The sequence below is a fragment of the Perissodus microlepis genome, chromosome 5 (assembly GCF_051167445.1).
Source record: "Perissodus microlepis isolate ML-2025 ecotype Zambia chromosome 5, ASM5116744v1, whole genome shotgun sequence".
In the NCBI taxonomy this organism is placed as follows: Eukaryota; Metazoa; Chordata; class Actinopteri; order Cichliformes; family Cichlidae; genus Perissodus; species Perissodus microlepis.
In genome coordinates this window covers 23,066,416-23,092,646 of record NC_140465.1, presented here as the reverse complement: position 1 = coordinate 23,092,646, position 26,231 = coordinate 23,066,416, and the positions used below count along the sequence as shown (strand labels likewise).

At 38.6% G+C, this 26,231-nt stretch overlaps 1 protein-coding gene across 3 annotated transcripts in view; it reads left to right on the top strand.

The window, feature by feature from the left end:
- Positions 1 to 497: 497 nt before the first annotated feature.
- cfap20dc (CFAP20 domain containing) overlaps positions 498 to 26,231 on the top strand; it is a 41,256-nt gene continuing 15,522 nt past the window's right edge. For 2 of the 3 annotated variants that reach the window (XM_084928884.1, XM_084928886.1), the window contains exons 1-13: positions 498 to 619; positions 769 to 858; positions 1,165 to 1,258; positions 1,763 to 1,835; positions 2,814 to 2,928; positions 3,097 to 3,244; positions 3,694 to 3,840; positions 5,972 to 6,087; positions 6,279 to 6,381; positions 7,911 to 8,033; positions 10,487 to 10,800; positions 19,286 to 19,618; positions 21,199 to 21,435. In XM_084928884.1, the coding sequence (XP_084785010.1) occupies positions 599 to 619; positions 769 to 858; positions 1,165 to 1,258; positions 1,763 to 1,835; positions 2,814 to 2,928; positions 3,097 to 3,244; positions 3,694 to 3,840; positions 5,972 to 6,087; positions 6,279 to 6,381; positions 7,911 to 8,033; positions 10,487 to 10,800; positions 19,286 to 19,618; positions 21,199 to 21,435 (1,914 nt within the window). In that variant the 5' untranslated portion in view covers positions 498 to 598. The remainder of the gene's footprint in view (positions 620 to 768; positions 859 to 1,164; positions 1,259 to 1,762; positions 1,836 to 2,813; positions 2,929 to 3,096; positions 3,245 to 3,693; positions 3,841 to 5,971; positions 6,088 to 6,278; positions 6,382 to 7,910; positions 8,034 to 10,486; positions 10,801 to 19,285; positions 19,619 to 21,198; positions 21,436 to 26,231) is intronic. The other variant, XM_084928885.1, reaches the window with a different exon arrangement.

Below are 26,231 nucleotides of genomic sequence, written 5' to 3'. Positions count from 1 at the left end.
GCACCCTGTCAGAAGTAGGCCGCTAATCTTGCCATCACATTAATTTCAAAATTGCGTTAACTGCGTGTCAGACAGGATTTTTTCTAAAAAGAAGTGAAAGTAGGTTATTCGCCTATTGGATTTCATGAGTGGCAGGTAAACGACAACAGCTATTTACAATAAAAATAGCAGGTGAGAATTGTTTGAGTCACCTGTGCCGATTTAATTATTCCAGTTACCATCGGCTCTTGTTTGTTTTACAGACAAAAGGTATATTAAAAAAGTACTAATTACCTCTGTCGGAAGGCTTAGGAAAAATGACTGGTTAGTTAACCTTTGGTCAGGTATCGCTTTATAAGACATGTCAAATTTGGAGTGTGGGGTTAATCTGTATTCTAATAGGGATTTTGTTCAGGTTAAGGTAAGCGGAAACACACAAACAACATAAACAGAAACACTCGCGAGATTTGAGCTCTACAAGCGGGACTTTGCCGGTTGCTATGGAGACGTGTCCAGAGTTAACTAAACTGGTGTTCATCAACTGCCTTTATCATTTGAACAGGGGTGTACGCCCACGTCAAATTAGTATTTTCACACCGCTGACGTTGTGTCATGTAAAATGTTCAGGAATAATTATCAGGTAAGCTTATTTTAACCGAATCAATTTAGCCCTTTATTTACTAAAATTCTTGCCCTGTGTATAAACATACAATTTCCTCGGAGCTGATATGAGCTTCAGGCTGATGTAACATCGACTGCAGGCTAGCGAGAACTAGTTGTTTCTTGCAGGGTGGAGCTGTGGTTGAGATCTTCAGTGGACAAGGAAAAGACGCTGCGGCTAAATGGAAACTCTGCGGAGGGCCGTCAGCCATATATAAAGTTAGTTATTTATTTTTTTTAGAGCTGTTTGTTTAACTTACTATTAGCTTATACTGGTAACGTAATCACACTAACCTAGGCTTTATATCCTCTCAAAGACAATCTGGCACCTGCATATGAGGACTGAAACAATTGCATTTCTCTAAACATATATGCTACAGACTTATTCAGATAAAAAGCAAACAAACAAAACTAAATACACAAAAGAAATTGTGCATCTCTGAGAGCAGTTACACAACAGGTAGTCTTCTGGTCATAACACACGGAGACTGAGCAATTCCTCTTATGCATTATTTTCTCCCTTAGGAGTATAATAAAGAAGTCAAAGGATGTGTTTACTGTCTGGATGGAAGCAGCCAGACCGTCAAGATGCAAATGCCAGAGAATGGCAAAATGTCTCGTAAGTCTCTACTACTTTCATACAAGTGTGCAACTTGTTGTTTTGTTTAATTCTAAATATTAATGTCTGTGAAGGTTCTCAGTCATCCAGGTCATCGTAGTCAAAGGAGCTTGCAAAGAAAAGCGTCTGGACTTCTTTAAGTTTACTTGAAGACGTTTCACCTCTCATCCGAGAAGCTTCTTCAGTTCTAAGGTCAAATGGTGGAGAGTCCCAGATATAAACCTAGTGGGAGTATCCCCCCACAGAGGGACAAAAGGACCCCCTGATGAAAGGACCCGATTAGAAGATCATCAGGGGGTCCTTTTGTCCCTCTGTGGGGGGATACTCCCACTAGGTTTATATCTGGGACTCTCCACCATTTCACCTTAGAACTGAAGAAGCTTCTCGGATGAGAGGTGAAACGTCTTCAAGTAAACTTAAAGAAGTCCAGACGCTTTTCTTTGCAAGCTCCTTTGACTCTAAATATTAATAGTAACTCATTCTTTTCGTTTTTTTTTTTCTTAGTTGGACTTCTCCAAAGATTTTTGGTGCTTCAAGTCAATGTTTCTCACGGTCATGACTTTTCTGCTGAGCTTGTGTAAGTAGCGCAGAGATTGTTCTTATGGTACAAATGTTATAAATGTTAATTCAATTGACTGACTTCAACATTTCGGTGTAAATCTTTAACATTCTGGCTGAAAAATGTATGCGAGCGGAACAAAATAACATTTTATGTACTCACTTAGAGTACTTGCTTATTGTAATGTACAGTGAAAAATGCTTTTCCATTAATGTACAGTGTGACAAAGAAATAGTGATTGAATAATAATGGGCTCACAGTGAAAACAGCTTGTTTACATCTGGTAGGAAAAAACCCATTGAGCCACTTAGAAAACAAAGTGCCTCATTGACTGTTATGTAACAGCCTAAATAACCATTTATTATTAAGATATTGTTCAACAATTTGTTACAAAGAAGGCTTTTATCTTGTGTGCCACTATAAATTCTGAACAGCCACATTATTACAATGTAGAATGTGAATGTCAAGTGCTCGCTGTTTTTCTCCACAGTTTGCATTTAGTGGCTCTGATTGCATAATGCAATTGTTTGTTCACATATCGTCACTGCTGCATTTAGTCACTGAAAGAAGAATGCCACTCTACATTGTGGATAAAACACACATTATTTCAATCTTTATTCTATTTCAGTCTAATTTGGTAAATTCTATATTTACCCCAAAAAAATCGTTGGTAAACTGCAGCTTACAGTATGCAGTAGAAACTGCTGTTTGGATATCAAGAGCATCAGGGAGAGATATTGCCTGAAATGATTTTCTTACACTTACCTGCTTATTTACTATTTTAAGAATCGGTGAAAACATTGTGTGTCGTTGTTCTTCTTCCATTTGAGTATGTCATGACAGCTGATTTCACAGCGTGAGATAAAAGTGAAAACATCTTTAAGAGCTTACTCTAGAGACCAATAAAGCTTTTTGTTTTCACAGGTCATGATTTCTTAGTGGCACTACTGATGCTGGTGATAATTCATGTTCTACTTTGCTGTCTGTTAATCACAGGATAACTGATTCAGAGGGCCTAAAAAGAAGACTCCACTTATCAACAGTGCATAAAGAGGTGTCTGCCACACTTTTGCATGCAAAGATACCTTTTGTTGGACTGAAACGCAATGTTGTGAGTATCTTATTCATCTTTGACATTCCTTTAGTATTAAATTTGCTGTCAGCTGTTTGTTTGTTTTTTTGGTTTGTTTTTTCCTTCTCCATGTTTCTTAGTAGGTATTGAGCTTTATCTGTGTGTGGTGCTTTTAACTACAAATTCATATTGTATGTGTTGTCTCAGTGGTCAACGTTATGCATCGACCTTGTATCACTGAGCGGTGAACTGTTCAAGGGATTTTTGACACTGGATGGCATCACGTTGTTCGCTACCTGCAAAGTCCGGAGAATCTTCACTGTAAGAATGGAGCATGCAGGAATGTCAGATGATGGTAAAGCAGTTGGTTGCTGGTTTCAAATTTTGAAGTTTTATCGACTTACCCAATACGCTACTCCAAATGTGTTTAATAAAGATACAGTACCTAAGTACTTGCCACAGAAGCAAGCCAGTGGTCTTTGTTCTTGTGGGTTTGTGTGAAATTATGTTTGTGTGTTTGGAGAGATAGAGAGACAAACAGTTGGCTGTTTTTCTGTGGCTGGCTGAGAACTCAGTGGTAGATTTTGTTCAAGGCTGATATGGCTCAGCAGTGATAACAGCTGCACATTACTGGCTGCCTACTGCACACCTACTCTATCTACCAAAAAGGGTGTCTCGGTCAGTTCGTATTTTTCAGTTGATCAAAGTGTTACTTTTGTGGTGTGATGTTATATATTGTAATAATGTGTTTGAGCTTATTTTATAGCTAATATTAGTGTGAGATTGTTACTTTTTCCAATCTAGACATGTTTCACAGTGGAGCTGGTCTCATGGACTTAATCCCACGCAGTTGCCAGTTCCCACCAGACGTGAACCAAGTCATTCAGGTGTTCAACAGGGAAAATGTGCGAAAGACAGATTTGAGGACTGGTCTTTCTAACTCTGACTGTGGTACGTAAGATAAGACACAAACAAAAAACATTTTGAGAATTGTAATTTCATCAAATGTAACCATAAAGCATGCAAAAGTGTAAACTGTCATTAAAATCATGTATGAAGTAGCTGTTGCTTTGTTTAACAAAGACGATTTAGACTATTTGGAGTAGGACCCTTTGTTTTTGAGATTGGTAGTCTTTTCAGCAACAATTTGGAGGAAGGAGTTTTATCTGGAAGGATAACAGTACCCCTTTGCACAAAGCCAGGTTTGTAAAGAAAAAGGCTTTATAAGTTAGGTGTGAAGTAATTTTGCTGCACAAAATCTGAGTTCAATGCCACTGAGCGCTGTTGGGATAAATTGGAGTGCAGACTCAAAGACAGGCCTTATCTTCAGCATCAGTGCCTGACTCCACCAACAATGTTGTGGATGAAATCCCTGCAGCCGGATTTAAAAATCCGTGCAAAGCTCTTGACCCCAGAGGAGATGTGATAGTTACTATAGCATAATAGTGGCGTGTTACAACATTGCAAATTAATGTAATGTTCACAGGGTTAACATAATTTGTCAGATATTTTTGTCCTTTAGTGTAGGTCTTCTTTGATGGATCACAGCAGGTTCATAGTGTTGATTGTTTTGAGAGTAACTTGCAAAACAATGTGAGTCTTAATATGTGAGTCTATACATTGAGAGTACACAATATGAGCCACAGTCCACCCATGAACTCACTTATTTATACAGATGAATAGGAAACGGTTCACAAATGGTTACATGTAGAGAAAGTGTTTGCTACAAAGGCACTGTGATGATAATCACTTTGTTTTCCTGGAATGAAATTCCCATGGTCTTCATTTTTGTGTTCATTTGTGCCTCACCTGTACTCAAGGAGCTGCAATTATCTCCTCATACAAAAATACATGCACCAGTAATCCACTTCTGTCGCCTTTGTGGCCTTTTTTATCAGTGCATATTTATTTGTTCTGACAGCTGTCTAAGTCATGTTGAGTCAACCAGCAGTGCCCATAGAAGAGAGCAGTAACCATGCACAAGAAATATCTTTTCATAATTAGCATCTGCATTATTAGCATAACATTCCTAATCATAATTAAAACGATTGCTATTAAAGTAGGCATCCAATTTTGACTTTGACAGAATTGCTGGGTGAATGCTGATCCTTCAATAGCCAAAGTGTCAGAAACTGTTAAAAGTAAGCTACAGCACTTTGTATCATGCAACAACAAACAAGCCCTGATTATCTCTGTGCTTCAGCAAAGACGTTCTCTTAATCCCAAAGACAAAAATTTCTCATAAATTAAAGTCTGTTCTAAAAATATTTGTAGCTTATGCAGACATAGATCTTGTTGTAGTTCTTGCTGTTATATCACTCTTTCAAGTTTCAGGAGGAATGTACACATTCCAGCAGTAAAGTTCAATTAATTTAACTTGCTGTATCACACAGGGGCAACATCATCTCTTTCTCTTCTTAAATCCACCAAAGCTCTTTTATTGTAGTGTGTATGTGTGTGTGTGCGTGTTTTGCAGAGAGCAAAGTATTTGCTCACTCTTCTGATGAGGCTTTACAAGAAAGTGTGTTTGGCTGTTAACATCAGCAGAGGTGGTCCTGATGAGTCCTGGCACAGATACAGCGGGGTCAAGTTGTCGCCATATCACATCTCCCACTGTAGCCCATTATTTTCACATGATGAAATGGAACAGATTGTTAGATTAAAGAAAAACATCCGTTATATCAGCTCAGCAGTAGAGTCAAATTTGTATCCAATCATTAATTTTCATTCCTCATAAAATATTTTGCCCATTAGACTCTAATTAAAATGCTAAGCATTAGTAAAGTGCATAGTATTTTCTTGATTGACTATGTTTGCAATATAGTTTAAGAAATTTAATTAAAAAAACATATTGCAGTATATAATCTACATAAAAGGGAATGTTCTAAAGATTTTTATTCACAGTTACAAAGGGACTTTAAGGGATCTTTTTAGTTTGAAAGAACACAGGTCTTTCCTCATCTTAATATGCTGGTCTGTGCCCTTCAAACTGAAATGGCCTTATGTATTAGCATAAGAGAAATCCTACAGGAACTAATCAATTCAGATCAATAACTAATGGGAATGCCTTACTTTTGTGCAGTTCCTACCACTGCCAGATCAACCTGTTATCGGAGAACCAGGCCCCAGGGCATTTTACACACAGCCTCAGGCTCCAGAGCCTCTGGACCACCTCTCCTAACTGGAAGAAAAAGCAAGGTAACATAAGATGGAACTGAAAGAAATGTAGTCTCTTTTTTTCCTTTCCAAATTAGTAATCTAACCAATCCTGTAAGAACATACAGCATATCTCTCTGAATGATTTGTATTCCTGCCATAAATTGTATTTACTACAAAACAGAATAAATTTGTCTCTGAACTTGTATGTTTTCTTTGGTTACGTCCCACAGGGATCGAGTAGAATGAACCAAAAGGTTACTACAGAAAGTCAGAGCATTACCAACCAGAGTGAGAATTTATCACATGGAGAACCTTCCCACATTCTCAATGAGGGTAAATTTGACAGAGTACAGACAGTGATTTATTGAGTCTGAATGCTGTCTATGTATGAACAAACCCTGTTCATCTTGCTATTTTATCACTCAAACACTTAGCATTGCTTGTTACAGACTTTATTTATCTATTATCTGTTTGTTTGTTTCTTTTTCTTTCTATTTCTTTGTACACTAGCTCAAGCTGAAGTTATGCTTTTCTGGGCTGCATGTACACCATTGTAACATATGTCTGTGTGGACTGGGAGTGTTGTGTGTCTGCAGGAACCCATGCCACGTTAAACAAGGTTTAGAAAATGAGGAAGAACCCAGGAAATGGGACTAGATAAATATTTAATTGTAAAATGATATTTAGGGGTTTCAACAGGGATTAAAAAACAGTTCTTTAACCCAAAAAGAAAAAAAGAGGCTGAAACCTGAAGAACAAAAATAGTTTTTGGAAAGAAGCCAAAAAAATATATTATTTTCACTTCCTCTGCTCATTTTTTTCTGTGCCGATGCTGAGCAGAATGATGATGGGTCATTAAACAGATACTACAAGCACTACTCCACACACCCTCATTAGGTCATATTTTTTAGATGTGTTTTTTTGGCATTATGCCTTAATTGAATAGCTGACAGCAAAGAAGGAGACAGAACATTGGGTGAGAGAGGGGTGTGATATGCAACACACCCGCTGGCTGTAATCAAACCAGGGGCATTGCAGTTTTGCACTGTGACCTTTCAGTTACTGGGCAGATATGTTATTGTTGAATCTGTGCAGGTCTTGAGGACCACTTTATCTAATTTGCCAACAAAGGAAATGAAGAGTTCATTAGAGTTTAGGTTTGTGAAGCAGATTCACGTTATACTTGCTAATGTGAAGTGTTAGATATAGACACAAAACAACTAATGCCTATTTTATGAACTTAAATTGTGGTCTGGAAAAACATTTTCATCATACTTTGAACTAAACATTGGTATAATGAAACGAACTGAAACAGATTTTACCACAAATCTTCAGTGCAAAACTAGCTGCCATTGACTCAGTACCTGTGAATGGTTTTTGACACTAAATCCTCAAAGAGTAAAAAAGTTTTAATATAATAGTGGGATTTTAATATACTTGATTTCCAGTGCATCTTTGCCCTTAGAGCATAGATGATTACTTTGCCTTTTCATTTCTTCCAGATACTAGACATCAGTAAATGCAGTGCATTTGAATCAACAAACTAACAAAATAAGAGTCCTCTTTCTCAGAACATGCTCTTTCAAGCACCTAATAACAGCTTTTATGGCTGGTAATACAGCATTCTTTGAGCATGACAGAATGAAAAAAATGGGATGATTAAAATTCCCTAATTCAGCTGAACATAATGTAGCTGGAAATATTCTCCTCACTGAATGAATGTAAGAAGCTCAGTTACTGAAATGCCTTCATTAATAAGGATTTTCACGGTGCATAATCAATTCACAGATATGCTTCTGGCAAGCTCTAATAACATTGTTGTTTGACTGTTTTGTGTTATAAAGCTTTTGTAATGTTGAAAGTACATTATGTAGGAGCATCTGGCAGTTTACAGCCACATCCCCCTAAAAAAAGAGCGGTTGACAAGAAGGGATTTAAGAAGCTGAGAGTCATCAGTGCTGGAGGAGAAAAGCAAACATCATCAAGTAAGTTGTGTGCACTGTATAAACTCACCAGCCACTTGGACCCCATTTTGCCTTCAGAACTGCCTTAATTCTTTGTGGTGTAGGTTCAACCAGTTACTGGAAACATTCCTCAGAGATTTTAGTCCATGATGACATGTAGCATCACACAGATGCTGCAGATTTGTAAATTCCACATCCATGATATAAATCTCCTGTTCTACCACATTCCAAAGGAGCTCTATTAGAGATATGAGCTTTGTGTCATATATGGCCACACTGTGGTTATAAAGGGATGGATGATCATCAGCAATATTTATGTAGGCTGTGATGTTCAAACAATGCTCAGTTGGTAATAGGGGCCCTTAATTCAAGGGATACTGGAGCCATGCTTTTTGGTAGTTTATGCCAAATTCTGATCCTACCATCCAAGTGTAGCAATAGAAAGCAAGACATCAGATCAGGCAGGGAATTTTCAGTCTTCTTTTTTCCAATTTTGGTGAACCTATACAAGTTTTAGCTGCAATTTCCTGTTCATTGCTGGCAGAAGCAGAACCTGGTGTGGTCTTCTGATGCTGCTGCTGTCTGTCTGTTTTAAAGTCTGACATGTTGTGCGTTCAGAATTATTCTTCTGCATACCTTGGTTGCGTTTATTTGAGCTTATTTCAGTTACTGTACTTTGCCTTCCTATCAGCTCAAAGCAGCCTGACCATTCTCCTCTGACCTCTGGAATCAACAAGGCATTCTCACCCAGAGAGCTGCCTGCTCGGTGGATATTTTATCTTTTTCAGACAATTCTCTGCAAACTCTAGAGATGGTTGTGTGGGAAAATCCCAGCAGATCAACAGTTTCTAAAATACTCTGACTAGCTCGTCTGGCACCAACAGCCATTCCATGTTCAGAGACACTGAAATCATTTTCTTTCCCCATTTTAATGTTTTATTTGAACATTTCATTTGCATGTCATCCTAACCATTTCTGTTGGCTATTAGTGATTACCTGATTTTATATTTTCATTAATGAGCTGGCGTGCCTAATAAAGTGGTAGTTGAGTGTATATTCTATGTGTGTTGTGGTGGGCTAAAGGTGTACTATTCTTTTATATTATTAGGTGTTTCAGTTATGGTTAACATCTCCTTGGGATGCTGTACCTCAGCACCATAGAGGGAATAGTGAAAGCTGGGAAAGCTGCAGTCCTTCATCCAGCAGGCAGGAGAGCAAGCACCAGCCTCTGACCCTAGCAGAAAAGTCAGAACATGCAGCCGATGAGGCTTAAAGCAGCCGTAAATAGACACCAGGAAGACTTGTGATATCAGTGAAAACTTAAGCACGACAGCAAGAGATGGGAACACGAGACAAAATAGAGCAATGTACATGCTGGGTGATTTTGATGACTGCTTTGCATGTTATGATTTTAATAAGCACCTTGTTTATGCTTGAGAAAAACAATATGTGTTCCCACTCTTACTTTTTAAACTGGATTGTTGAAGTGTTGCATGAATTTTAAAAGATCTCATTCTACATTGGACACAAGCTTTTCCCCCCTTTTTAATTTTGCATAACCTGTGTCAAGGCCACTTGTGGGATCCCTCCCCCACAAACTCTCCCCGCACTGCTCCCCCCCCCACACACACACATGGACACACCTATACCCACATTGTCCTTGTGAAGTGAGTGCATGTGTTCCGAAAGCTCAATTATGGATGTTTCTCCAGCAGTAAGCTCCTTTGCTGCAGCCCTGCCCACAGACGGAAAGCAGTTAGTTCATTAATGGTAATGTGGCGCATTAAATAAAAGTCAGAGGGACATCTCCTGGGCACAGGGTTTGCCACACAGTGGGCAATTAGAGAAAGTGATTATACTGTCGAGAGATTCAAATGTGCTCACTCATTCAAATTTAGGTGCCCCTTTCTGTGATCTCAGACTTATCTCACAGTATAAGGATTCATTGTTTCTCGCATACCAACAGAAGTGGATGCTGCATTCATTAAAGGCTAAAACAAGCTTTTATTCTCTTTGCTATGTATATACTATATGTATATAAAGTTGGCATAGGTGACATTTCATCAGTGACAAATTAGCAGTAAAATGGTTTTCTTACTACTGATGTTTTTCTTCTTTCTTTGTCTATAACGTTTCACTGTACCTAATTAACCTAGCAGGGTTGTTAATAAGCGATACAAACATGTCAGTGCAGGATAACTTCATTAATGCTTATTTTGCCAGGTCGTTGAATGATTTGCAACCCTATTATATCGTTATTATGAATTTCGTGTGCACATATTCAAATCAAATTAGAATGACAGTAACCGTATGATTAAAAAGTAATAAAACAGTGATTTATTGCTCATTGTAATTTGACTCCATGTCTAGTTGTGAAAGACATACTTGGGAATTTGTACATTTAAAACTCTTAATAACATTTCCTTGCAACTATTCTTTTGTTACTTGATCTTATTTTATCATCTTTCATTTAGATGAGTGTCACACTCCTGCAAAGGAAAGTTCAGCACTCATGGTCGCAGAGTCTCAACTGTGCTCTGTGCAGCAAGGTTTGCCTTCTGACCTGAAGGTCTGGAACAGCTGGGAGAGTAATGAAGGGTCTGAGCCTCAGCTCACTCTGCAAGAGGAGGTGTTCACTTTCTCATCTCAGCCTCACTCACCCAAACGAGGACAAGGCCAGGGTGACCAGGAGAAGATGGAGATGGGAGATGGTCAGGTTCAGAGCAAGATTGGGAGGCGGTATGATGTCCAGCCCGAGGATGACTTTATTGGCAGTGAAAGTGATGAGGTACGTTAAGGGAGAGACACAAGCACACTGTTCTTTGAGTTCACACACACACACACAAAGTGCCCCTGTCTTGCGGGGACACTTAATGATTATCTGTCAAGCAAAAACTGCTTTATATTACATGCACTACTAGTTTGACATGGAGTAGAAATGAAAAACTATGTCTAATTCACTAAGAAATCCTTCAAAATGCCCAAAGTTTGATTTATTTCTGTTTAATCAGAGTAAGTTTGAAGTACTAGCTTTAATTTCACTTTAAATTTTTTGGTGAGTAGTATTTCATATTGCACATTTCATATTATGCATCAAATTTTCACTTGAAAGGTCAGTGTGGTTATTTATCATCAGATAATTTATTAATGGCTCTGAGACTTGTAACAAAAAGCAATGATTTTCTTTATGCTTAGCAAGGAGATTAAACTATGATCACAAAGAATGATCTTCAAAGACATGCTAATTACTTTTACTCATTTAAAACTTTATAATAAATCTTATAATTCAGAATTAATATCCTTGTTGTGATTCTACAGGAGACGACTCAAATGCAGAACACTGAGCCAGGATTAATACAAAAGCTGAGGCTTTATTGACTGGCAATAAAACATGTCATGTACTTGGTAAAACAAAATAGGAATCCAGAAAGGGGCATAAGAAAAATAGAGACAAAAAATGAAGGAGGGACAGACCAAAGTATACACAGAGATCCAATAAGAAAACAAAAAACAGGTGGAATTGGTGTTGGGAAGACAAAGACAGAATGTAAAGTTACAGGAAACAAAGAGGAAAATCAATTACCAAAAAAATATGAAGCAAAACCCAGAAATGAACAGGAAACTAACACACATACGAATTCGAGGAGATATATTGAATCAATTACATTATGTAAAGTTTTTTATTCACGCTAGGCTGTACCAGTTCCTTTAACAAATATGATCACTGCTACTGTGTGAGGAGCGCATGTTGTCTGTCCAAGATGTGGGCATATGTTTTCTGCCCAAGCATGAAACTCAAACACCCATTGCCTCTGAGAAAGTCAATGCATTAAGTAATTTATAAATCTGTAAGGCATGTGAGAGAATAGTGTGTCGCCACTCAAAAAACAAAACAAAACCCTGTCCAAATTAAGACACAAAATGCATAAAATTGTGAACCTCATTGTGCTCACAAGAGTGCTTTTCAAAAGCGTGTGTGCATGAAATGGGGAGAAAGCTTATTGAGATGCTGAGACAAATTGATGCGTGCTCAGGCCTGGATCATAAAGCACAGTGTGAGTGCAGTCCAGCAGACAAGGGGGAAGGGAGTACAGTTGTGCATGGACACAGTACAAGACAACCATGTTTAGTGTGAATAGTACATCTTAAGAAACACAAGGCCAGTGATCTTACAATATCAAACTCAACACTCTTTTTGTTTTATGACAGTTTTAAATTAATGCATTATATCTACAAGGTTAGCAACTACATTGAATAAAAAAATATTAATAGTGCATGTTATGATTTTGTATTTTGTATTGTAAGAGCTTCTCCTAAGGCTCACATTTATCACTGACATTGTGTACAGATCTAGATGTACATGTTGAAACTGAGGAGCCAGGGTTATTGTATTGGGAAAACAGTAAAATAGATTGGTTTCAAAAAATGAATCTTTTATAGTGACCTTTGTAAATTGCATGTATAACCTTTCTTCCATAAAGCTCTTTCCAGGTTGAACATTTCTTTAGAATTTGCATGAAATATTGGTTTGGAGAATGGTTTTATAACTACTTTCACCTCTGTCAAAAGAGCACAGCCATTTCAACTTCATTGGCTGCCAATTTATAGTGTTTGTTAAATAATCTAATAAAGGGCCTATAAGAACACATATAAAGAATAAAAAAATATTGTAGGGATTTATTGCCTCAGCATTGGGCATTGTATAGTTAGTGCAGCATGCTTTTTCTGTTGTTGTTTCTTTTCTTTTTTTTTAAAGACCTCAGTACCCTGCTGTCCAAACCAGAACAATGTGTGTGAACACTAGACTGATTGAAAAAGTACCTATAAGGTGAATTGTAAAACTTTTCTTGTTTACTACTTTTTTTTTCTTTATCTTTGCTCTGTTTCCAAAAGGCATTGCTTTGTCTCAATATTATTTCTATCTCTGCCACCGTGCTTTGGGGGAACTGAGTTTTCAGTAATTGTGTTTAACCGTTAAGGTTGACATCTACATACAAAGAAAAAAGGAAATTATAACAATTCACATATAGTAATGTCACTTCTCAATACAGAGTTTGTAATCTGTTTGCATTAAAATGCTATTTGGGGGGATTTATAATAGCGCTATAATAAAAGGCTAGCAATGTAAAGGCATGAAGACATTTATTTTTGTGGCTGGCCTCATTGCACATGCATTTTCAGGAGTTTCTCTTTCAGAGTGGAAACATTTGGGAAGGGAGAATTGAGAAATGAGTCTTACAGCTGTAATTTACTGAGGTTTGCGGTCGGCAGTTTACTGCTGTGTGTGCCATTGTTTCATACTGAAAGAAAATCATCTTTTAACTCATTTGCGCTTGACATAGCTGCCAACACTCTTATTTGAACAATCCCTTTAACGCCACAGTGGCACAGCTGCCTGCCAGAGTTTTCGGTCTGTCCTATAGGTCGTCACTCAAGTCCTCACCTCGATAGCTTACCTTTTTCTGAGCTGTTCTTTTCTTCTTTTCTGTTACATATTGTGTTTGTTACATAACACCGAAAGTATCTGTCAAAACAGCTGTTATTGGACCTCAGGCTGTTGTTAAACTTGTTAGAATAATGCCATTTACTGTAACTCTGGATTTTGTAGAGGCATTCGACTCACAGATTGAGACTGAGTGTTGTCCACAGCTGGGTGTGTATCTGATTTTTTTTTTCCTTTGAGTTCAGTAAAATACCTGCAATATCACGCGGCATTCAGAAAAAAGGGGTGTGTATTTTTGCACATGTGGCACAGCAGTAGCTTTATTGGATCGCTCTGAATCTAATGGTAAATACTGTTCGGCGTTCTTCTACACCACTACACAGCTGTTACACACAGATTACATGGTTTTGCCCTCCATCACATGTTTCAGGATTCATCCAGAGCGTCTGCCCCAATCCACCAAGTCCCCACTCAGTGCCTGACTAAAGATTTCACCATTGCCTTAGAACAAATCGATTTTCCCTCTGTGGCCTCTCCCTAGTCTGAATTACCATGGGAAAAGCACATATATAAAACCTAGACTTATACAATATTGTTTCCATCACAACAGAGGCAACAAGCTATGCCTCTGTTGTTAGTTGTTCTTTATTTGCGACCGGTCAATTTGGGCTGCTCTTGTTAAATGGTGTTGGTGATTACTGAAATGAACTGACTACATTTGTGTTTAGAAATTGGAGAATTGTTAGTGGATCACCCTTAGAACTTTCTGCTTCCATCTGTTTTTTCTAGTCCAATTACAGCATCATACTAATTTGCCCTTCTTTGTACCTCTTAACGGTAATCAGCTGCTTTCACTCAGCTGAAAGCCGTTTAAAACCACTAACAGAAAGAACTTTTATGTTTTCATTCTCCCCACCTACGACTTTTTGTTTTCTGGTCAGTAACTATTATTCCTCATAATGAAAAAGCTGCTATGAATGCAAAAGAAACCAGAACTTCATTTCTGTCAACAACAAGAGAGACCCATACCTGTTTAAAGGGTGACTGTTATAGAACATCACACTGTTTTCATAATGCTGTCAGTACAGCTTTTATACAGTAACAATAACAATGCTTATGTGACATGACTAATTAATGACGGAATCAATTTCATAAGGATCAATGAAGCGTGGTGCGAGCTTGCGTGTCAAGGACATCAAGGGAATGTCTTTAGCCGAGAGCCACACCTTCTGTCCAAGGTCATTGGGAGGGAGTGGAAGGCCGACAGCGATGGGCATAATGCTGGTTTCTCTTGACCGTCTTGAGGAGGTCCTCCCTGGTCCGGGTCCACACCTGCCTCCTCCTCTGTAGTTGTTGCTGTACTGTTGGCATGGTGAGGTCGGCTTCTATGGAGGGGAAAGAGTGGAAGCTGGTTCCCTAGAAATGCTTCGAAGGACGAAAAACTAGTAGCAGAGGATGTAAGAGAGTTATATGCGTATCCCAGCAATGTCAGTTGTGAGGACCAGGAGGAAGGGTTTTGGAAGGTTACACAGCGGAGAGCCGTCTCCAGTTCTTTATTTAGCTTCTCCAACTGGCCAGGTATTTGAAGATGAAAACCTGAGCTTACACATACCTTGGCTGAGAGTGCAAAACAAAAGGTCTTCCATACTTGGGAAATTAACTGGGAGCCCTGGTCAGAAACAATTTTTGTAGAGATCCCATGAAGCCTGAAAACATGATGGGTCAGTAATTTTGCAGTTTCAGTGGCAGTGGTTAATTTCTCGAGACTGGTGAAGTGAACAGCCTTGGAAAACCTATCCACCCATAAAAAAGTGTAGTGCTATGTAGGACCAAGCGCGATGAGGTGTAGGTAAACATTGCAGCAGCCCCAAAGGGCATTGAGTGTTACTCTTACTACAAACACAGCTAGAACATGCTGCCACATAATCATTTACATCCCTTTCCAATGATTCACACCACAAGTAACGCTTGAGGAACAATATAGTTCTACTCTCCCCAGGGTGATAGTTGAACCAGGCAGTTTGAACCAGTGGATGACTGTAGAGCAGGCGGCCCGGTGCCAGCGTCTGGTTCATCCTGCAGGGCTTTTTGAATTGTCTCCTCATAGTCTGATGTTAGTGAGCCCACTGTGCATGAAGAGGGGAGAATGTTTGGGGGTTTGTTGAGTTAGTGGCAGCAGAAAATGGGACAGGAGGACAGGGCGTCTGGCTTTTTTCTATGGAACTATTTTATGGAACATCAAGTACCATAGAAAATAGTGAAGTTAGAGCAACTTAGAAATAAAGACCAGTGAGCCTGGCGAGCATTGAGTCGTTTAGTACTCCTTAGGTATGTCAGGTTCTTGTGATCTGTCCAGATGACAAAAGGCTGTTCGGCCCCCTCTAACCAATACCATCGTAGTTCTGTTCAGTTGGGATTAGCTGGTGTGAGAAGAAGGCACAGGGCTGCAGCTTGCCTTGTGGACTGGAGCATTGAGAGAGTACTGCCCCCAACCCCCGAGTCAGATGCATCTACCTCCACAATGAACTGCAGCTTGGTGTCAGGATGGACAAGAACAGGTGGTGATGTGAACAGCTTCTTTAGTTAGACAAAGACAGCTTCAGCTTCTGAGGACTAGAGAAAGTATATTTTAGTGGAGGTAAGGCGTGTTAGGGGTGCAACTACCTGGCTGTTGTTGTGAATGAACCTCCAGTAAAAATTTGCAAAACGAGGAACTGTTGGAGGTGTTTACAAGAGGTGGGGGTTGTCCAGTCCAGTCCACCACTGCCTAAATTTTCACTGGGTCGGTCTTCACAGGATCATCTCACACTTCTGTTTAATCAGTTTTCCGTTTGACGTTCATTCAGCTGTAATCTCAGCCAAACCGATTTACTCACGAACAAATAAAACACTGAAAAAAGCCAAACAATAACATTTTTAAGTTATCTAAGTGACTTATATATCATGTTTAACGTGAGTAGCAAAAGACCGTGGGGACACATGATTTGGCTAATAGCATGTTTCCTGTATCTTAGATTTTCCACAGATATAAACCAATAAAAGTTAAACAAGATTATAAAAATAAAAAATTGGAACATAATGTTTGGGTTTCAAAGGAACTGAAAATAAATGTCTTGCGAACACCTATCTGGTGAAAAAAATGTCATCTTTATATTAACACATAACTGTGCTACAGTATTGTTTGGTCTGTGATTTTAGGTAGCTATTAGGTGGTTGCTAGGCAACATGACAGACTGATAATATGAATAATTAGTTATTAAATTATTGTTATTGTTGTGAAAATTAAGATAATATAATCCTTTTTATAAGGCGTTAAAGGTCCATAGATGCTACAGATGGGTCATTTTAGGCTGTAGGTGGGTGGTTGCTAGGCAACATCATGACATCAATATATGATCAAACAATATATGATATATAGATAAGAACCTTCAGGCGTCTAAGATGTACCTGTGTGCCAAGCTTGTTTGCTCAACTCCTAATTGTGTAGGAGGGGTTTGCAGACAGACACTGAATTTGTGTAGTAAGCTTTTGTTATCTATATTTGTAGATTCTGATACCAACATTCATTTTTAAAACACAACTCAGTTGCCATCATGTAATAAATTTACAGCAAGATGTTAAACTAAATAAGTCATGTATATGTTTTTCTAAAGTGTTGTTTTGTTTTGTACAGGTATTGCAGATTGTGTGTTTGTGTAAATAATAATTTTGCTCTAAAGACATTTAAAAGAACATTATTTTTCCTTATACTTAGAAATAAAAATGAAAATTTAGACAGAGATTTCAGTTTTGTACATATATTGATGTAATGGAATAATAAGATTTGCATATAAAACCTGGTTTTGATTTATTTGTGTCAGGTTGTTCATTTCTCAACTTGGAGCAATATCATCTTTCAAGGTGTTGCGTCAGCTTCATACAATTCTTTTGAGCAAGCATTTGCTCTTAAACATAGAGAAATATTAAAAGCAAAACAAAGAAATGAACTTTGATTGTATTAACTACTTTGAAATACATTGAAACCACGTTTATCTTTTTTTTTCAATATTTTCAATGCAGTACCTCAGCCAGTGGACCGTGAATTAGTTCATTAAAATGCATTCAGGCTCATAAAAGCACCCGTATCAGGATTTCAGTAATACATATTGTTTATTGTTTATTCACCTGAATGTAAAAAATTGATAAAGTGTTGAAAAATGAGGGAAAACAAATAACATATAGAGCCGGTAAGCTACAAACCTCAAGGGGCTTGTGATAACCTTTCACCCCACAACAAAGCTCAGAGATGAAAGAAAACACCAAAAAAACCCAGACAGCATAAGGAAAAAATATTGATCTCCAAGGCCCAAGGAAAGCTTCGAGCTCTTAAATTCATGAGAAACAAAGACTACATTATGAACAAAGAAATGTTTTTGTGATAACAATCTGGTTGTGAGTATCCCACAACTGTGATTCTTTCTATTGTATGAAGAACTGGCAATGGCTGACGTGAAAAGTGAGAGGATAGTAAACAGCATTTTGTTTTAAATACTTAATCTTTCAATTCCATTAGGAGCAGCATTTATTAAAATAAGTGCGATACATCTATTTTTCAGGGTGAGGTATTTAATGCAAGTGATTTGTAATTTTAGTTTTTTTTACTATTGTCATATTTTTTTATAACTGTTGCGATGAGTTCTAAGTTTGATCCAGATTTAGAGTAAAAGAACAACTTCATATGAGTGGAACTCCCTTATTCTCTGTCTGCACATACAGTACTGCATGTATGTTCCAAAAGCTAAATACACAGTGCCAGCATCTGGATGATGTAGTTAGCTTTTTACATCTGTGTTGACTACACTTACTTACCTTGGTTCAGGATGGTCAACGGTTTTATTTTTATCCATCCATTTTCTTCCACTTAACTGATTACTTAACTGAAGCCTTTCCCAGCTGTCACAGAGCAAAAGGCAGGGTACACCCTGGATAGGTCACCAGTCTATCGCAGGGCTAACACATCAGTAATTAACCTAACCTACCCCCAAGCATGTCTTTGAACTGTGAAAGAAAGCCAGAGGGAACCTACAAGTAAGTACAGGGAAAACATGCAAACTTTGCACATAAAGACCCCATCTGGCTGGTCAGTATTAACCTAGGACAGGGGTGGGCAACTCCAGGCCTCGAGGGCCGGTGTCCCTGCAGGTTTTATATGTGTCCTTGAACCAACACAGCTGATTTAAATGGCTAAATTAGCTCCTCAACATGTCCTGAAGTTCTCCAGAGGCCTGGTAACGAACTAATCATGTGATTCAGGTGTGTTGACCCAAGGTGAGATCTAACACCTGCAGGGACACCGGCCCTCGAGGCCTGGAATTGCCCACCCCTGACGTAGGACCTTCTTATGGTGAGGCAACAGTGCTACCCACTGCAGCACCAAGTTTGTTTGTTTTTTCCATTTTTGCTGGTATGAATGTAGATTGTAATCTCAATGTGGAAACGAACTGCAAAGGATCAGGTCTCTTTCAAGAATACAGACTTAAATGTGTGATATGCAGATCTCTTTGTGTTGAGTATTCCTTTTAATGCTGAGACGACCAGTGTAGTTCTTGCATATGCAGTATCTTATATAATCTCTTTGGTAGTGTAGGATGTGGGTTTGAAACTACAATACTGAGCTGCAGCGCTAAATCTGAAGGTGTGAGAGATTAGCAGATAAGAAGAAAATGCTATCATAAATGTGAGGTTAATTTAAAGCTCAAACACCAAAAGAGAGCACGACAGAAACATTAATCAACTAGTGGGTAGAATTTAATAATTTTATTTCCCAATGGTGTCCTTGTGTTTCTTTCAGGATAACAACTTCACCATGTTCCAACATCAACAAACAAGTGGGTCCAATCTTACATCTCCCAGAACGCTTGATCCAACTTTGAGCACACAACTTGAAGGTCACCCTGGATCTCCTAATGTGAACCTAACACCTCCACTTATGCAGCCTCATTCCAGTGGGAAAACTGAACCTGGGCTGTTTCCCACACGGTGCTTCTCACCTAATGGACTGGAACAGAAGCGTGGTCCAAGAGTTTCAGAGAAAGTAAACCGGGTTCTTGATGTGAGCAGCAGCATATCAGTTTGTAGAAGACTCCTGCAAGAAGTCAAATTGGATGATTCAAAACAGCACAAGGTAGGGGTTACAATTTTAACAACCATCAGCTCTCACCCGGTATCATGGTTCAGTATTTTTGTGATAGTTACTCATAGCTGAATAGTGCTGCAATTTATTGCTGAAAAAAAAAAGATTCAGATCACCTCTTATTGTGTCAACACCCAGGAAGGCATGCTCATTAAGATGTCACACTGACCAGTGAAGACACACTTTACAACCCATGAAAAATCTTGTTCATTTGCATTGAAAAGAAAAAGTTAATATTTGTTTTATTCATATTTTTTATATTTACTTTAAGATCTTTAATTTTATTGTTTCAATTCAATTATTTGCTAAAAATGAGTGGGATAAGGGGATGCCCATAGCTCAAAATTAGAGAATTAAAATTGCAGCTTTACAGAGCTTTTAGACTCATTCAAGCACATTTTTTGGTTTCATGCACTTCAAATTTGCAGTCTTATTGTCTGAGTCACTCACAACAAGCCCCGTAGGCAACTGTTTCCACTAAAAAAGCTTTGATGAGTCCACTACACAATATTTGTCTAGGACCAAACATCAAAAACACAAAGTTATCAAGTGGCAAAAAAGAAAAAAAGTTGAGACTGAGCAGGCTAGCTCAAACAACCAGACATGTTTGTCTGAAGTTGTTGGAGTCCACAGCAGAATAAAAATGAGGGCTAATGTTTATATGTTTTACCCCCTTGAAAATTGATTAATGCAGCATGGTTTAATGAAAATTATTTTGATTAAATTCCATCTTTGGTAGATGGGTTAACTCAATTCTTTTAGTATGCAGTCATAAAGGTGCTGAGCTCTAACTGTGATGTGCAAGTGGGGGTTTGGAGTCCTTGTGGCAAATGTGCAGCTTATTAAAAACTTTGATGTTCGTACACCCAGCTGTCTCTCTTTACTCATAGTAATGTGTGATCACTGCTGATTTGGACAGCTAAAAAGAGCTGGGGAAAAGGTTTGCCGGATCAGTCTATGGTCTGTTACAAATTGAGGTGGGCCCCAGCACCAGTTGAAACGATCCAGGATCAGAGGATAGTCAACTGAAGCGATCACAAGGCCTGAAGGGAGATCTGTCACTTGATGGTTGCTTTCTGCATTTACACAACTTGCTGCTGAGTGATATCCCAGTTTCCTTCATCAGTGTAGCTCCTGACTGCTGATTTGTGCCAACTACAGCAGGCAACATGCAGTGAAGGCTTTGACTGAAAGATTGTCTGATGAATATGACAAGGAGTTTGTTTCCCTCCCTGCAGCCTTGGTTTATTGACTGCTATTGATTCGTCACCAGGGTATCACAAGACTTCCTTACACTTTGTCAGAAAAATCCTGTTACCATAGTAGTCTGCTAAATCAATAGATCCACAGTTAAAAGACATTTCCTCAGTGGGTCAAAACAATGGCGTATGTCCAGAATTGCCTTGAGCTCTATCTGGGACTAAAGCTTATTGTTAAGACTTTCAGTACTTTATTTGTCTGCACAAAACATTATATCAGTGTGTACATCTGACTGTGACTAAGTGCAAGGTATTGTATTGTGGATTGCTCCCAAAAAGGTAATCTCGGTTTTATTGGTGATAAATTTGAAGGAAGAAGAAGAAGATGAGACACTAAAGCCTGTTGATTCCAGTCATTGCGACTTGGACCTGCTCGGCAGTCTGCAGACACAAGATGATGAGGAGCTTCGAATGCTGGCTAGCCTAAAAAGAGAGCAAGAGGAAGATGAATGTAAAGCCTCGGGCCTCAGTGCATCTCAGATCCACCGGTGTAATGTCAGCATCAGCATGAGCAGTGACGATACTTCTACATGGACCCACATCTCTCTGGTCTGTATTGTCCAGCTTTGCTACTCTTCATATTTTATTGACTCTTCACTAACAAGCAGCACATGTGCAGCTCATCTACCACTTACAATCATTAGCACGTTGTTCCTCTTTTTGTCCTCCTGTCTCGAATATTTTGTTTGACCTGGGTTGATCCTCATTCTTGCTCATTTCCATTTCAAACCCCAACTTACGCCACCATGAAGTGCTAATGCACCTCTTCCACCAGTATGTTTTTGCATTATAAAAGGTTATTGAGATAGAAATACATTAATTGGCCTCTTCCAGTTTTTAAATATACACTGGTGCAATATCCACAGGTCCCTCAGTGACTAAAAATTATTTAGGTCATTTGAAAATTTCCCCAGAGATCTTTTTAGAATTTAAAGATGGTGCAGTTTTCTCTCGGCTATTGAAGGTCATTTAGATCTATGGTCCATTAACAAAAGTATGTTTCACTTATGGAGAGATAACACTATCATGCCTGGCTCTGCTGAGTCCACTGTAGGATCCCCAGTGAATAAAATCATTATAAATTCTCGAGTTATACGCCTGTTACCATTTCTGTATATTCAGGTATCCATTAATGTCCTAAGATTTAAGGACACAATGAATAGTGCTATTACCTCAGGGATTACCACCTCATTGTTTCTATTGAGGACACAATTATGTGGCCACCAATAAAGACATGTATCTTTAGACCCCACTTTAGGATTTACATTTTACTCTATCATGCCCTGAAGTTATGTTTTTTTTCTTTCTGTCTTTCTTTTTTTTTTTTTTTCAATTAGCTGTTGTGTTTATAATTGTAATGTATGGCAACAGCACCACCAACAGTATTGTAAGAAAACACTTTGCTGATAACGTGAAAGTGAGGAAGATAAAGAAAGATACCACACATTAAACAGACCACAAATGAAGAGAAATAGAGATATAACTTTTTAGTGAATCTAACACCTAAAACTTCCATCAAAAGGATAGATTTCTCTAAAAAAGACACTAAGTGATTTCAAGACCTAAATAGTCATTGTCTGGGGCTGGGACTCCTCCATTGGCAATGATAATCCATCTCTGGACCCTGGATGTTGTGATTCAAGTGGTTTCTGTTGCTGTGATTTATGGCAGTGCAGACAAAACTTAACCTCCAGACAAACGTGTGCTAAGCTTCCATTACAATGTTGAAAACAAAACACTACAAAAAAAATATATTATATAAAAAAGTGTTATTATTTAATTCTTCAATAAAGAGTCTTACATGTAAAGAAATAAAGAAAAGGGTGCAAGAATAATGGCAGATAAATAATTGTAGTTTCATATTTTTTGGTAGCTCATTCCTATTTGTAGGCAGCACAGTATTTAAATCCATTTTTTAAAAGTACAGCTGTTAGAATGTCCTATGACCTGGTATTCTAAGTACTGTATTTAAATTTAAGTTCTGAACAAGGCAATCTTTGTAGAAGAGCCTTGTAAATAAACGGCATACAGTCTTACTCTCTCCATGTTTGTTAAGGATGAGTATCCCACAAAGAATGACCTGTGATAGATCACAACACGCTGTGGTTAAGCAAACATGCATATGAGCCACTGTAAAATAATCTCATAAAACATGAGTTTTTTCTGTATAAAAAAAGTAAAATAAATTTCTCTTTCATTTTCTAAGTTGTCTGGGATCCAGTAAGCATCCTACGTATTTAGAAACACTAACAGATTCGGTTTTATGACCATGGGTGGAGTAGGCTGGTTACTTTGTGGTGACCTCGTGAATAGCATGCACTTAGTTTTATCACTTTAAACTAAGCTTACTTTTGATGAGAGATTTTGGAAATGCATCAAAAGAGGCTGTAGATTTGCAAAGGTTACATCAAGGGAAGAGCCAGTGGCATATAAAATTGTATAATCTCCGTTAAAAAAATGTACATTATAGATTAAATGTGACGAATTCGATTTCTGACACAGTGGTATGTTGTCCTAGATGTGAAACATATTCTTTGTGGACACATGGCTACAGCGCTGTCATTTTAGAATAAAAATGATACATTTGTAAATCTGATAATTGCTGTACAAGTGGGAGACTGACTGAGATAAAAAAAAAATGTAAGCAGTGTTTTTAGTAATTTAACCTGAAGAGTTATAATTTTTTTTATTTGATAAAGAAAACTGGCATCAAAATTGTCTTCCTGTAGAATGTTTCAAAAGTTACCCTGTCAAACACATCTCACGATGGAATTAAAGATTTAAAAACATTTAGCCATATCACTTTAATTAATGGGAGGTTGGTAATTAAAAAGTTAAAGTGATTTAATGATTATGTGACTGTGAAATCTACAATAAATCGAAGTGCCAAATGTTTTCTTTTTAATGATTTTACTAAATCAAACGATCAATCTGCAGTTATATGTTGGATTATTATCCAGTCCCTGCCACAGTCCTGCCGCCACCCCTCACTCAGCGTCTCAGAGTGCCACTCACTCACAAGTTCTCTTGCTGCACTGAGGGAGACTCAGCGGTGCATCACGCTGTCAAAGTGTGTGCTTTGTTAAGCAGGAGAGGAAGCCGCTGGGATTAATTTGTAAATTTGACTGCTCTGCTTTGGCAAACAGATAATAATGCTTTGTTAATGACAGATAAACACTGTTGATCTCTCTCATCTCTGACCAGTTACTTCCACCTCGTAGTTGATGGGTTTGGTTTCTTAGCATTGTTACATACAAGAACCCTGACTATCTGAATGTTGGAACAACACTGGTAAAAACCTTCATCGTGAGAAAAACTGCTTGTTTTTCTCATGATGTGTCTTCTACCAAATAAAAAATACATTATGGACACAAGTCTCTGCTCTGCGGTAGAGTATCACTTCCTGTTCCTGCTCAAACACAGTGGTGTTTCTGAGTAGCTTATTTGCTTAGCAATTTAATTAACAACTTTTAAATACATTCTTCTTTCATAGTATAATCTTCACGTGCTTCATCCGAAGCACACTTTCTGTGTACTCACTACCTAATTTATAGCCAAAGTATTCACTCACTGTCTCTGTACTGTTTCGCTAGCTTAGCTTAGCTCATAGCCGACTCGTTAGCACCATGGCTACTTCACCTGTCCCTCCTGCACTTTCTTGCTCATTGTGTCAGATGTTTAGTTACTCCTCGGCCTCCTTTAGCAGTAATGATATCTGTAACAAATGTAGCATATTTGCAGCTCTGGAGGCCAGGATTACTGAATTGGAGACTCGGCTTCGCACCCTTCATTCACCCGTAGCTAGCCAGGCCCCTGTAGCTGGTGCAGCCGAAGATAGCGTAGGCCCCGCTAGCTGTTCCCCGGCAGACCCCAAGCAGCTGGGGAAAGAGGGCGGCTGGGTCACGGTGAGGAGGAAGCATAGTCCTAAACAGAAGCCCCAGGTACACCACCAACCCGTTCATGTGTCTAACCGTTTTTCCCCACTCGGTGACACACCCGCCGGGGGTCAAACTCTGGTAATTGTTCTCAGACATGTGAAGCTAGAGACACCGGCAACCATAGTCAATTGTCTTCCAGGGGCCAGAGCAGGCGACATTGAAGGAAATTTAAAACTGCTGGCTAAGGGTAAACGTAAATTCAGTAAAATCATAATTCACGTCGGCAGTAATGACACCCGGTTACGCCAATCGGAGGTCACTAAAATCAATATTGAATCGATGTGCAACTTTGCTAAAACAATGTCGGACTCTGTAGTTTTCTCTGGTCCCCTCCCCAATCAGACCAGGAGTGACATGTTTAGCCGCATGTTCTCCTTAAATTGCTGGCTGTCTGAGTGGTGTCCCAGAAACGATGTGGGCTTCATAGATAATTGGCAAACCTTCTGGAGGAAACCTGGTCTTGTTAGGAGAGACGGCATCCATCCCACTTTGGATGGAGCAGCTCTCATTTCTAGAAATATGGACAAATTTATTAAACCCCCCAAAATATGACTATCCAGAGTTGGGACCAGGAAGCAGAGTTGCAGTCTTACACGCCTCTCTGCAGCTTCTCTCCTCCTGCTACCCCCCCAAAAACCCATCTCCATAGAGACTGTGTCAGCTTCCAAAAAGACAAAAAACAAACTAAAAACCAGCAACAAACAACTTAAACATAAACAATCAAAAAGAAAGAACAATACAGTATCCACATCTGAACCAAAGAGTAAAACCGTGAAATGTGGATTATTAAATATTAGGTCTCTCTCCTCCAAGTCTCTGTTAGTACATGACTTAATAATTGATCAACAAATTGATTTACTCTGCCTTACAGAAACCTGGTTGCAGCAGGATGATTATGTTAGTTTAAATGAATCAACACCCCCGAGTCATTCTAACTACCAGAAACCTCGAAGCACAGGCCGAGGGGGCGGTGTGGCAGCAATTTTTCACACCAGCCTATTAATTAATGAAAGACCAAGATAGACTTTTAATTCATTTGAAAGCCTGATGCTTAACATTGTCCACCCCAGCTGTGAAACTCAGAAACCAGTCTTACTTGTTATCATCTATCGTCCACCTGGGCCTTACACAGAGTTTCTGTCTGATTTCTCAGACTTTATATCTAATTTAGTTCTGAGCTCAAATAAAATAATTATTGTGGGTGATTTTAACATCCATGTAGATGCTAAAAATGACAGCCTCAACATGGCATTTAGTCTGTTATTAGACTCAATTGGCTTCTCTCAAAATGTAAAAGAACCCACCCACCACTTTAATCACACTCTAGATCTTGTTTTAACATATGGCATAGAAACTGAACATTTAACAGTGTTTCCTGAAAACCCTCTCCTGTCTGATCATTTCCTG